Source organism: Rhinopithecus roxellana, chromosome 19 (genome assembly GCF_007565055.1).
Source record: "Rhinopithecus roxellana isolate Shanxi Qingling chromosome 19, ASM756505v1, whole genome shotgun sequence".
NCBI classification, from domain to species: Eukaryota; Metazoa; Chordata; class Mammalia; order Primates; family Cercopithecidae; genus Rhinopithecus; species Rhinopithecus roxellana.
This window is the reverse complement of record NC_044567.1, coordinates 18549128-18562808: the sequence shown is the minus strand read 5'-3', so window position 1 is coordinate 18562808 and position 13681 is coordinate 18549128. Positions and strand designations below refer to the sequence as shown.

The 13681-nt window shown below is 53.1% G+C and overlaps 1 protein-coding gene across 2 annotated transcripts; it reads left to right on the top strand.

Annotated features, from left to right (window-relative positions):
• Nucleotides 1-349: 349 nt before the first annotated feature.
• Nucleotides 350-6300, top strand: UNC119 (unc-119 lipid binding chaperone). 2 transcript variants are annotated; one of them, XM_030924026.1, is made up of 5 exons: nt 350-676; nt 4304-4417; nt 4906-5008; nt 5158-5330; nt 5598-6300. In XM_030924026.1, exons 1-5 carry the CDS (start codon nt 457-459, stop codon nt 5708-5710), a joined length of 723 nt encoding a protein of 240 aa, XP_030779886.1. In that variant the 5' UTR covers nt 350-456; the 3' UTR covers nt 5711-6300. The 2 variants fall into 2 exon arrangements, with proteins under 2 accessions (XP_030779886.1, XP_030779887.1); XM_030924027.1 differs by having other exon boundaries at nt 380-676; nt 5602-6300.
• The last annotated feature ends 7381 nt before the right edge of the window (nt 6301-13681 follow it).

The following is a 13681-nucleotide window of genomic DNA, read 5'->3' as shown; positions in this document are numbered from 1 at the left end:
TGACTGAGGGGGAAGGACTTCAGACTGGGTGTGAGGGAGGCAACTTTGAGCAGATGACATCTGAGTTGTGACTAGGAGAAAAAAGGCCATCTGGGGAAGAGCATCCAAGCAGAGACCCTGAGCCTGGAACTCAGGAGCAGAAAGGCTGGAACACAGTGAGTAAGCGGAGAGGTAGTCAGGACCCCACTAGTACCAGTACAAGAAAGTGTTAGAGAAACAGAATGAAGCCCAGGGCAGGATCCCCCGACTCCCATCCCCCACGTCCGTGGCCTTTCGGCAGGGGTGGGCCGCGGGGCGGGCGGCATCAGCGCAGGGCCCACCCCAGGGGCGGGGACGGGGCGGGGCGGTACCTGGAGCCCCGGCCAGGGGCGGGGCTGCGGACGCTCCCGCTTCCCCCGGCTCCAGCCGGCGCAGGCAGCAGCGGCAGCAGCAGGCGAGCCGCGGCCCGGCGAGGCCATGAAGGTGAAGAAGGGCGGCGGTGGGGCCGGGACGGGGGCGGAGCCCGCTCCCGGGCCCTCGGGCCCGAGCGTGGCCCCCATACCAGAGCCGCCGGTGGAATCTGAATCTGGGTCCGAGTCGGAGCCGGACGCAGGCCCAGGGCCCAGGCCGGGGCCGCTGCAGAGGAAGCAGCCGATCGGGCCGGAGGACGTGCTGGGGCTGCAGCGGATCACGGGTGGTGAGCACCCGCGAGGGAGCGCCGCCCGCTGGCGGGAAGGGCAGAGGGTGCGAGGGGCCCTCCCGGCGCACCGAGCCCCGGCCCCCGCCCCCTTTCCCGCCTCCCCTCCCCCACCAAGTCTCCCTCTCCTGTGTCCCCTACTCTCCCTTCTGCAGCCAAGCCTGAGATCTCTGTGTACCCTCTTCCCTTGATCTCTCTCTGTGCGCCTTTCTTCTCCCTTTCAAGATTTATTCCTTCCTTTTCCAGGGGTCCGTCCCCTTTTCCCAGCGTCGAGGTGTGTGCGGCAGCAGCTGCAACTGTAGCCCTGCCTCTGTGGAGTCTTCAGAGCGCTTTGAGGCCCGCCCTTGCACTAATGAGGAGAGGGGCTGAGTGCAGCTTGTCCTCAGCCCCCACGCTGGAAGCTAGGTGGAGGCTGAGTTACTTGGGAGGCATTCAGACTCGTCATGCCTCCCCAACCATTAATACCCTCACCCTGATCCTCCAGGAAGACTTGGGCCATTTTCTTCCCCAGGAAAGAAACTGAGCAGGCAGTTTCAGAGTGTTGGCTGTGGTTCCTCTCATGGGGAGTGGCTTAACGTCCCCCCAAGCCTGGACTAGCGCCTGTCCTATTCTGGGGGCTCTATCATCAAGGGAGGCTTGGTCTCCACTGTGGTTAAGAGTTTCTGAGCTGGACTGCCTGGGCTGGAGTTCCAACTTTGCCATATAATTGGCTGTGTGAACTTGGGCAAGTAACCTGACCTCTCAGCATGTCTTTTCATCTGTAAAATGGGGATAATGGTACCTATCTCATAAGGTTATTGTGAAGATAAGTCCTCTGATTCTGTACAGTGCCTGGCATCTATGCATGCTGTGTGCATTGGGCTCTTTGATCAGTAGTATTTTGGGCCCTACAGGGCTGCTCATGGCTGCTGCCTGGGGTCAAACAACCTGGCTTTCAGGGCAGGGGAGGGGGTCATCATAGGCAGGGAACGAGGGCTAGGAAACCTCATAGCAGAGGCCTTGGCTGAGCCTCAAAGGATGAAAGGTGCATGAAGAGACAGTGGCTCTCCACCTTGGCCACATTCACCAGCAACCTGCCCTGGCCCCCTTTGTGAGAATAATTGTTGGGGGGCCTCTCTGTGGGTATGGGGTGCATATATTGGAGTGGACCTGAGCCCTAGAGCTTCCAAAGCAGTTGAACACAGGGCTCCCAGACAGAGCTGTGGAGGGGAGGCAGCCTTGAGCCTGTGCTCCTGGGTCCCTGGGGGCCAACTCCTCTATCCTTACCGAGTTAGGCAGCAGCCATTCTTGGCTGGGCCCCCAGAGTACTGAGCTCCCTTGCCCAAGCAGGCATCGATGGAGGGAGGGAGGCTGGACCAGGCTGATGTTGAAGCCAGTTGGGCTACAATTTGCAACAGCAGTATTTAGGATTCAGCTTAGCTCTGGGGCAGAACTGTCTCAGAGGAAGTCCAGAGGTCAGATTGAGTCCTGAGTAACTTGGGGGGTTGATTTTGCAAGTAGAGGGAGCTTCCAGCTCATGGACCACCATTTGTCTCCTAATTTGGAGGAAATTCATAGCCCTTAGAGATGGGGAATCTGTGGAGGGTGAGTAGAGGAAAAGGCTTCATGGGAACCCCTTCCTGTGCAGGAGTTGAGAACAGAGTTCCAGGGATTTCCACCCTGGCACCTCTTGCTGGTCTCTTCTGACCCTAATCACGCAGGTCCGAGGTTTGCTGTTCCCAGATTACTGGGCCCTGAATCCAGCTTAGGAAGCTATTTGTGGCTGAGAGGAATACAGCAGTTGTGTTCTGAGCCCTTGGCTACTCTGCTCCTTATTCTGACCTGACCCTGGGTCCCAGGCCTCATCCTTTCTAGAAGGGAAGGAGTGGCCATGGTGTTCTGAGCCATAGACATCCCTGTTCCTCACTTCTTCTAAGGACAGAGAGGTTGATAGATTGAGTTTGCAGTAGAAGAGACTGAGGTCAGACTGCAGGAAGTTGTTCCCAAATGAGAGAGGCTCCAAAAGTTGGAGAATGGGAGAAGAAAAGGCCTTACAGGGATCTGGGAGTTGGGCACTGGGATCCTGCTCCCCACTCTGCCACCTCTATTCCCTATGCTCTGTACCTTCTTTCTGTGTCTTTATACTGGTGCTTACTTTCTGTGAAAATAGGGTGAATGGGGTGAGATAGGGGTTGCCCACTTCCAATCTCTCCCCGCCTCACACGTGGGCTGTAGTAGACTCTTCCCCAAGCTGTATAAAGTCCATGCTGGGCCCTAGGTACCAGACGGCTGCCAGGAGGGCTTCCCGGAGGGGACTGTGTCTGGCTTGGGGAAGAAGCAGGCCTGGGGAAGAGAAAATGACTTTATATTCACTTCCTCTTCCTGCCCCAGAGGAATAGGTGGCCCAGGGGCCTGGAGGGTGATTTCCGGGCCTCTGTGGGCCACCAGGGGAGGATGTGATGCTGTGTAGGCTGACAGCATCAGAGTCTCTCCCTGCACCTCTCAGCTCTCTTTGTTGCCAGGGTCCCCCTGAACACTTGAAGTTGCTGCTGCAAGAGCTGTGAGGGTTAGATTGGGCCCTGTAGGTCCCTGAGCTTCCTCAGGCAGGGCCTCCCACTGTTCTTGGTTCCCCTTGTGGGCCCGAGGACTCCCTTTAGCCCTTCCACACCCGCTGCTGCACCTGCCACACTCTCTTTCTGGCCTAGCCTGTGTTCTTCTCTATAGGGGTCCGGGACTACTTTCTCCATGATGGTGGCTCAGAGCCAGGGCTGCCTAAATGACCTCTAAGGGGGTTCTCTCTGCTTGCTAAGACTTCCTCCCATTTGGAGATCAACAAAGGATGAGAGCAAAGTTGGCCTCCTCCCCCTGCCATATCCCAGGCTCTGGGCTTGAGTCAGCAGAGCTTTGGTTAAGCTGCTTAAGGGAGCTGGGCTGGTGTAAGCTTCTTACTGAGAGGAGGGGGTTGGGAGGGGAGGAGGAACAGGGAAAGGGTTGTTCACCTGCCCCAGCACCACCCATATCAGGGAAAGTCCCCTCAACATCAGCCTCACCTGATACATCTAGATGTCATGCCAGGGACAGCTGTGGGGCAAGGGTAGGAGTATCCTCCAGAGAAGGACTGTGACTCTCCCAAGACAGAGCTGTGTGGCCCCCTTTAGAGTGTGGTTCTCAAAGGCAGGGTAACAGAGAAGTTGATAGATTGAGTTTGCAGTAGAAGAGACAGGTCAGACTGCAGGAAGTTGTTCCCATATGAGAGGAGAGGCTCCTACCAGGCTGGAGACCCAATTCTCCCAAAGTCACCTAGCCAGCCTTGGCAGAGCAGAGGCCAGAATGAGGACCCTCAACTCCAGGGTGGGTGGAAGAGTGTCCGGGAGGTGGCCTTATCCTCTACCCTTCTCTGCCCTTCCCTTCCCTGGCCCCCAGAGGCCACTGGGATGGCACTCTTTATCCCCTGTTAGATCCCCATGGTGGAGTTATGTCTCTTCCACACTGGGGGTGTACCCCAAGGGCAGGGACTCAGGTCCCTCTTTCCAGAGGGCAGTGATCCCAGGGATGAGAAGATGGTAGCTACTCTAGGGTCCCACACAAGCTGACCTGGCAGCAGGGGCTTTGGGGCCCCTTCCTTGCTCAGCTGCCTGTCTCCCCTAGACTACCTCTGCTCCCCCGAGGAGAATATCTACAAGATCGATTTCGTCAGGTTTAAGATTCGGGACATGGACTCAGGCACTGTCCTCTTTGAAATCAAGAAGCCCCCAGCCTCAGGTGAGTGGGCTGGGTGGGCCATTAATGGCGAGGCAGATATGAGCTGTGGAGTGGGCTGCCCAGGGACTCCTTGGGCCACAGAGGAGTCCACAGAGCTGGGGCTTGGACCTCAGCGTTCTCAGGAGTCTGCAGGCAAGGGGGCCCTTTCTTTTCCTTCCCTATGTTTCTGAGGCTGGACATCTTGTGAGGTCAGCCCTGCCCCTTCGGTCACTGCCAGCCTGCCCTCTGCAGGGCTCTCTGGGAACTGCAGTCCTACGGGTCCCAGGCCTCAGCATCCTGTGGCCCCAGAACCACAGTGGCAATCGGGAACCTGCAGATCTGGAACCGCTAGGTGGCACTATCTGGCCAATGGTCTGAACCCTCAGTGTGCCCCGGAATTTCTTGGGGAGTTTTTAAAACATCACATAGATGGGGGCCCAGGGGTGGAACCCTGGGTGGACAAGGGCCCAGCCTGAAGTCCACTGAGCCCCAGTTGGGGTACATTGCAGAGCGGTTGCCCATCAACCGGCGGGACCTGGACCCCAATGCTGGGCGCTTTGTCCGCTACCAGTTCACACCTGCCTTCCTCCGCCTGAGGCAGGTGGGAGCCACGTGAGTCGCTGGGCTGGGGGTGGTGGTGGGGGTGAGGGAGAGGGTGTGAGGGGGCCCTTCTCAGCCTCTTGTAGGGATGGCCTGTCCTGAGCCTGGCTGGCTAGCTGACTTCAAGGACAGACTCAGCCCTGCCTCCTTCCCTTGCTCAGGGTGGAGTTCACAGTGGGAGACAAGCCTGTCAACAACTTCCGCATGATTGAGAGGCACTACTTCCGCAACCAGCTACTCAAAAGCTTCGACTTCCACTTTGGCTTCTGCATCCCCAGCAGCAAGAACACCTGCGAGCACATCTACGACTTCCCCCCTCTCTCCGAGGAGCTGAGTGCGTGGGCAGGGCCTTCTGGGAGTGGGGAAGTCGGGGGTGTGTAGAGAACGAGCTGTGGGAGGGAGGGGGACTTGTGGGTCTGACCCCATTTCTCCCCACCCTGGGACTCTTCTGTGTCTGCCACCATTCCCATATCATCTGTAGAGAAAGACGCCAGGGATATCTCAGGTTGTTTGGCTGTCCCTGTACCCCAGTTCTGAAGCCTCTGCAGTGGCCGGACTCAGGCTCCTGACCTTTGCCCGGCCTGGTGGGCCTCTCTTGCAGTCAGCGAGATGATCTGTCACCCATATGAGACCCAGTCTGACAGCTTCTACTTCGTGGATGACCGGCTGGTGATGCACAATAAAGCAGACTATTCCTACAGCGGGACGCCCTGACCCCATGGCTGCTCTGACCCCAGGAGGCTCCGGTTCTGGGCTCGGAGCTGTGACCTCCCCAACACTCACCCCTCAACCCCAAGTCCTCTGCTTGGGGAGTGCTCCAGGAGCCCCGGACCCTGAGTCAATGTTGGGAGGAAGGGTACCTGGTGTCCCCAGTCAAGCCCGTGAAGCCCATGGGGCCTGCTACATGGGGTGGGGTTGTAGGGAGGCTGTTTGCCTCCATGTCTAGGAAGGCCTGTGAAAGGAGCAGTTGGGACTTCCGGACAACTTAGCTGGGTCCTACTTGGACCCAAGTTTCAGAATAGTGTTCCCTTATCAAGGCTGTGACTAGGTCAGGCAGAGATCCATTCCCTGTCCCCTGCCCGCTACCTTCAGGCCATTTAGAGTTGTAAATTTACAAAGATCCACTGTGGGCTCCAGCTGCCAAGCCACCCAAGGGAGTCTGGGCCCTAGGCCCAGCCCCATCCCTCCCCATGAGGGGCCAAGACACTGCCTGAGGTGTGGGAGGGACTGGCTGAGATTGCAGCCCATGGTAGGAGCTGGACCAACTGTATATAGTTTTCAATAAACTTTTTCCTTTTCTGTTCTCTGGTGTGGCCAGCCTCTGTGTATGGGCAAAGAAGGGAGCGGGGATAGGCAGGAATGTGCTTAAGGCAGTAAAAATTTCTCCTACCTCTCACCTTCCAGTGCACTCTCACCCCTTAGTCTTCCTGTCTTGTGATTCTCTGTACCCTGACACCATCTAGAGTCAGCATTTAGAACATGATGGAGCTGGAGAGGGTCTTTCTTGTGATGAAGGAGACCCAGACCCTGAGAGGGGAAGCTCTTGGCCCAAAGTCAGAGCCAACCCTGGCAGAACAGAGGCTGAAACAAAGACTCTGAACTCCAGGGTGCGAGGGAAGGTGTGGGGGAGGTGGCTTTGTCCTCCATACTACCTTCCCTGAACCCCAGAGGCCACTGGGACCACTGGGTTGTGCTTTTAGCCCTCATCATAGAAGGTGGCAGGGCTTTGGCTAAGGCCTGGAGCCATCTCCTTGCCCTCAGCTGCCTTGGGGAGCCCCTATGCCTGGGCAGCCCTGCACATAACACTGCCCTCAGCCCCCACCCCCACCCCAGACTCAGAGGAGGGGGCTGCTTCATGGAGGAGATTCAGGAACTGAGGTGGACAGAGAGCACACCCTACAGTTTCAGGCCCTCCTTCAGATATGCCCAGAGCTGACGCACCCTCTGGGCTGAAGAGCTCTGGCCCTAGGAGGCCCAGAAGTGCTGGAATTCAGCTTGATTTTGTGAAGCCCTTGCTGGGGGCAGGAGATGGAGCTAGGATCTGCACTGAATTCTGGGAATTCTGAAACGAGTGAGACACAAGGAACATACACTCATCCCTAGGGGGAAAAAAAGGACTGGGACATGGACAGGAAGAATCAGAGTCGTTCTGTATGGAGGGTTCTGGGGAGGATTTTTATAGGAGGTGGCACTGGAGCAGGTGCTTGTGATGGGAATTGATGGGGAAGAGCGCTTAGGCACAGGGAACAGCATAAGCAAAGGCTCAGAGGCAAGATTTGTCAGGTGTGTTTGTTTGTTTGTTGTTTATTTGAGATGGGGTCTCCCTATGCTGCCTAGGCTGGTCTCAAACTCCTAGGCTCAAGGGATTCTCCTGCCTTGGCCTCCCAAAGTGCTAGGATGATGGGCATAAGCCTAGGTGTGTTCAAGAGTCAATATGATACGAAAGGAAGACAGATCAGCAGAGCCTTAGGAGCAGGGCTTCCGAGAAGTGGGGAGCCCCTGAGGAGGATTAAGTGGGCATGACATGGTCAAATTATCTCTGGCTGCTGAGTGAAGGGCAGATTGGAATAATGAGACTGACAATAGTAACCAAGATTTACTGAGGGCCAGGCTTGGTGCTCTGCATGTATTAATGCATAAACATGGTCATTTCTGAGGAAGGCACTATTATGATGCCCATTTTACAGAAAATGTAAGTCCAGAGAGGTTAATGTACCCAGCCAACATTGCACAGTTATGAAGTGGCAGAGCCAGGACTTGAATTCAGGCAGTCTGGCTCCATGCACTACCATACTAAAGGCAGGGGGCAGTGAGAATGAGGAGGGTGCTGCAGGAATCTGGTGAGAGAGAAAGAGAACCTGAATTAGGCCAGTATCCTCAAAGATGGACAGAAGCAGATGAAACTTATATTTTTAAGAGATGAAATCCTCAGGAGTGGTGGCTGATTGGATGAGTGGATTGGAGAGAGGGAGGAGGCAAGGCTGACTGCCTGGTTTGTGGCCTGGATGCTGGGGTGGCTAGGGGTGCCATCTCTGGGCTTAGGAATGCAGGTTGGATCAGGGTGGATGGTAGCAGGAGAGGGTGACTTCAGACAGGGACATGCTGTGGCATGGAGGAAATTACCAGAAAGCAGTAAAGGTGGGCCCTAAGACCAGGAGGGGAATAAGGGCTGAAGGTGGTGATTGTTGAGGCCATCAGCCACAAGGTGATTGCTGAAGCTATGATGGTGGCTGAGATCATGGGGTCCTCCACTGACACTCTTGGTATTTAGGAATGCCAAATGTCCTGCAATTACTGGAACTCTCCCAAACAATGCTATTATAATACGAATCCCCATTCCCCAATTGAGGGTGCCTGAATGAGAATGTATCACCTTAGGGAAGGCTGGTGTTTGAGAGCAGGGTGGAAGGAAAGGAACCACTGGAGACAGAAGGAGTGAGCCCCCAGGGAGGTGGGAGCAGAACCATGTTTTGGAGGAAAGAATTTCATCACAAAGCAAGTGGGCAGGGACTATCAGTTGCCACAAAGGTAAAGAAGGAGAATGAGGACAAGAATGTGGAGGGGAGGGATTTGTTTGCAGATGAGGCTGCATAGGTATGAAAGAAAGTACAGTATAGGGGTGGTTTTGCTGTTGTAGTTTATGGGGTTACAAGTCTGCAGAGAAGCTATAGCAAGGAAGAGGACCTTTTCCCAACACCCTGATAATAGTTCTACTCACTGCAGCTGCCAAGTAGAACTGGGTTGAGGTTCTAGACTGGGCCTGCTGCACTTCCACCTTCAGAGAGAGAGGAGGGTCCCTATTCTGAGGTTCTCATCTCTGAAGCAGGCACCCAGTTGGCACTCACTTGAAAAGAGGCCTGTGTTCCTTAGGCTTGGAGGAGTCTAGGCTGGGAAAAGCCTTGGCCCCATGCCTTCTTTTAAGTCTTCATGCTTCTGGCACTAGTCCTATTGCAAATGGTACATCTTGCTGCATTTAGTTCTTGGCACTGTCCCTAGGAACCTAGAGGCTGCCTGGGAGGAAGACAGGGTGGAGGTGGGGCTAGTCTTGGCTCTGATGTTGATGAGTTGTTGACCTTGAAGGGGCAATTCCCTTTTGTCTCTGAAATGGGCCAGTCATTTTTGCTTTGACTCTTTTTTTTTTTTTTTGAGACAGAGTCCCGCTCTGTCACCCAGGCTGGAGTGCAGTGGCCGGATCTCAGCTCACTGCAAGCTCTGCCTCCAGGGTTCACACCATTCTCCTGCCTCAGCCTCCCAAGTAGCTGGGACTACAGGCACCCACCCCCATGCCCAGCTGATTTTTTGTATTTTTAGTAGAGACGGGGTTTCACCGTGTTAGCCAGGGTGAGCCACGGCGCCTGGCCTTTTTTTTTTTGAGAAGGAGTCATGCTCTGTCGCCCAGGGTAGAGTGCAATGACATGATCTCGGCTCACTGCAACCGCTGCCTCTCGGTTTCAGGTGATTCTTCTGCCCCAGCCTCCCAAGTAGCTGGGATTACAGGCACCCGCCATCATGCCCAGTTAATTTTTGTATTGTTGTAGAGACAGGGTTTCACCGTATTGGCCAGGCTGGTCTTGAACTAGGTGATCCGCCCACCTCGGCCTCTTAAAGTGCTGGGATTACAGGCCTGAGCCACCGCGCCTGGCCTGCTTTGACTCTTTAGGGGTGTCATGAGGATCCCGCCCCTGGGTAGAGCAGGAAAGCCCAAGTACTACAGGGAAACCCACAGCTCATGCCCTGGGCTGGCCTGCAAGGTGCTCACTGAGACTGCCAAACCAGTGGTTAAAATATTGAGATCTGGCCGGGCACAGTGGCTCACGCCTGTAAACCCAGCACTTTGGGAGGCCGAGGCATGTGGATCACGAGGTCAGAAGATCGAGGCCACGGTGAAACCCCGTCTCTACTAAAAATACAAAAAATTAGCTGGGTGCGGTAGTGGGCTCCTGTAGTCCCAGCTACTCGGGAGGCTGAGGCAGGAGAATGGTATGAATCTAGGAGACGGAGCTTGCAGTGAGCTGAGATCATGCCACTGCACTCCAGCCTGGGTGACAGAGCGAGACTCTGTCTCAAAAAAAAAAAAAAAAAAAAAAAAAAACCTGAGATCTTCCCTTTCAGCTGTTAAAGAGCTGCTGTCCCAGGCCGCCCTAGCCAGGCCCTTCCCCTAAGAGTCACCCTCCACTTCCCCACCATCTGGCAACTAAAGCAAGGACACTACCATTCTTTTTTTTGAGTCAGGATCTCATTCTGTTGTCCAGGTTGGAGTCCAGTGGCACAATCATGGCTCACTGCAGCCTCAAACTCCTGGGCCCAAGCAACCCTCCTACCTCATCTCCCAAGTAGCTGAGACTACAGAAGCTACATGTGCCACCACACCTAGCTAATTTTTTGTAGAGATAGGGTTTTGCCATGTTGCCCAGGCTGATCTTGAACTCCTGGGCTCAAGGAATCCTCCTGCCTTTGCCTCTCAAGGTGCTGGGATTATAGACCCAGCCCCTTGCTTTACTTTTCTACGTGCCACAGACTCTCTTGTCAGTCTGCTAAAGCCTATGGACAATAAGAGGATTTTTGGAACATAAAATATATTGTTATCCTATTTATTTATTTATTTACTTATTGGGACGGAGTCTCGCTCTGTCACCAGGCTGGACTACAGTGGCACAATCTTGGCTCACTGCAACCTCCTCCTCCCAGGTTCAAGTGATTCTCTTGCTTCAGCCCCCGGAGTAGCTGGGACTACAGGTGCATGCCACCACGCCCAGCTAATTTTTGTATTTTTAGTAGAGACGGGGTTTCACCATGTTGGCCAGGATGGCCTCAATCTCTTGACCTTGTGATCCTCCTGCCTCAGCCTCCCAAAGTGCTGGGATTACAGACGTGAGCCACCGTGCCAGGCCTATCCTATTTATTTTATGTATTAAAAACTATATACAATTGACCATGGGTTCCGCATCTGTGAATTCAGCCAACTGTGCATCAAAAACGTCTGTACTGAATATGTGTAGACCTTTGTCTTGTCATTAGTCCTTAAGTAATACAGTATAACAATGATTGACATAGCATTTACATTGTATTAGGTTTTATAAGTAATCTAGAGATGATTTAGAGAATATGGGAGGATGTGTGTAGGTTATATGCAAATACTCCACCATTTTATATCAGGGACTTACTTGCACATTCATGGATTTTTGGAATTTGTGGGAGTTCCTGGAACCACTCTGAGATGACTGTGTGTGTGTGTGTGTGTGTATCTACAATCATGCACTAGATATCAATGTGTCTGTCATGACACGCTGCATATATGTCTGTGGTCACATAAGATTACAATACTGTATATATATATATATATATATGTTTTTTGAGACAGAGTCTTGCTCTGTCTCTCAGGCTGGAGTGCAGTGGTATGATCTTGGCTCACTGCAACCTCTGCCTCCTAGGTTCAAGAGATTCTCCTGTCTCAGCCTTCTGAGTAGCTGGGATTACAGGCGCGTGCCACCACACCCAGCTAATTTTTTGTATTTTTAGTAGAGATGTGGTTTTGCCATGTTGGTCAGGCTGGTCTCAAACTCCTGACCTCAAGTGATGCGCCCGCCTTGACCTCACAAAGTGTTGGGATTACAGGTGTGATCCACTGTGCCCAGCCAACACTGCATTTTTTACTGTACCTTTTCTATGTGTTGTAGAAACACACATAGGCATTGTGTTACAACTGCCTACAGTATTCAGCACACTCATATGCCATACAGGTTTTTAGCTCGGAGCAATAGGCTATCCCATAGAGCCTAGGTTTGTAGCAGGCTCTACCATCTAGGTTCGTGGGAGTAAACTCCATGATGTTTGCACAATGACAAAATTGCCTAAGGACACATTTCTCAGAACGTATGTCTGTTGTTAAGCGACAGATTACTGTATGTGTGTGTATATGTGTGTGCATGTGTATGTATTTGTACATTTTTTGTACTATCTATAACACAATTACAAAATATCTGTGATTTCTAATGACAAAGTCACAGGTATTGCCAATGCTAGTGTGATTTGTTGCTGATATTCATAATGGAGGGAAATGCTAGATTTCAGGTAAGGATGAGAGAAAATGAAGATGTAACTTTTTCATGCAAGTTCCTGGACCTGGGAATTCTAATCCATTTGAGATCTCTCACATTTAGAATCCCTGAGCAAAAGGATTAATTCCCTCCAAATAGCTGACTTGAAGACCCTGCATCCATTCAGACAAGTTGTTGCTCACCCTGGCCAGGTGTGGTGGCTCATGCCTGTAATTCTAGCACTTAGGGAGGCCAGGGAGGGGGTGTTGCTTGAGCCTGGGAGTTTGAGACCAGCCTGGGCAACATAGTGAGGCCCTACCTCTACAAAAACTACAAACGTTAGGTGGGTGCAGTGGCCCACGCCTGCAATCTCAGCACCTAACAGAGGCTGGGGTTGGAGGATCACTTGAACTCAGGAGTTCAAAACTAGCCTGGGTAACATGGCGAGACCCCATATCTACTTAGAAAAATAAAATTAAAAAGATGGTTGCTCATTCTAATAATGGTTAAATGCTTGGTGTGGGGTGGCCAGCAGGGGGCAGCATATGAGCGGGAGCGCGGGGCTCATTTCAGGGTGGAACTGAGGCCCAGTTAAAGTCTGAGGGCCTGGTTACACACACACACACACTCTCTCTCTCACACACACACACACAAAACTAGACCCAAGTCCTACCTGCTTGCTACCTGTCTTCTTGCATTAGGGGCCAGTTCACACACAGGTGTGCTGAATGGGCCCACTGGACAGAGGTTTCACAGAGGGCCCCCCTGGAGGAGATGGCCTAGCCTGGGATATAAGGTAGGTTTGTCTGAGCTCCCAGAGTCTCAGGACCTGAGGCAAGCAAATGGGTCCTAGTAGAATTCTCCCAGGAAACATTTGCCCTGTGTTTGGGGGCCTGGGTGTCATCAAGACACAGGCCCAGGGTTGGACAGAGCTGGCATGCAACATCGCCTGAGGTCTTGGCAAAGAGCTTGCACCTGCTTCCTACACAGCCAGGGCCAGGCTGGGGCAGGTGGGCCTTCCTCTTTGGTGTACCCCAGCCATATCTTCCCTATTCCCTATCCTACCTCAGCCCTCCAGCCCTGCATTTACCCTTCCAGCCTCTGCTGGGGAGGGTGCTGGGGTAGGTGGGGTTCTATTATGGGGTCTTTTGCAGACCTATCCTCTCGGAGATAGGTGTTGACTGGCCCCCTGGGCCCGGCCCCAAGAAGAGCTTTGTTTTTTTTTTGAGACAGAGTCTCACTCTGTCACCCAAGCTGGAGTGCAGTGGCGCAATCTCAGCTCACTGCAACCTCCACCTCCCAGGTTCAAGCAATTCTCCTGCCTCAGCTCCTGAGTAACTGGGATTAAAGGTGCCTACCACCACACTTGACTAATTTTTGTATTTTTAGCAGAGGCGGGGTTTTACAGGCTGGTCTCTAACTCCTGACATCAAGTGATCCACCCATCTTGGCCTCCCAAAGTGCTGGGATTACAGGCATGAGCCACTGTGTCTAGCTACCCAAGAAGAGCTTTCTTTTCTTTTTTTTCTTTTCTTTTCTTTTCGTTTCTTTTCTTTTCTGTTCTGTTCTTTTTCTCTTTTCTTTTCTTTCCTTTTCTTTTCCTTTCTTTTCTTTCTTTTTTTTGAGTCTCACTCTGTTGCCCAGGCTG

Bases quoted from the DNA above. Each gene is read 5' to 3' on its own strand.
- UNC119 (XM_030924026.1), top strand. From the start codon at position 457: ATGAAGGTGAAGAAGGGCGGCGGTGGGGCCGGGACGGGGGCGGAGCCC. The intron at 677-4,303 runs GTGAGCACCCGC...TGTCTCCCCTAG, and splicing joins GCTGCAGCGGATCACGGGTG to ACTACCTCTGCTCCCCCGAG. The intron at 4,418-4,905 runs GTGAGTGGGCTG...GGTACATTGCAG, and splicing joins CAAGAAGCCCCCAGCCTCAG to AGCGGTTGCCCATCAACCGG.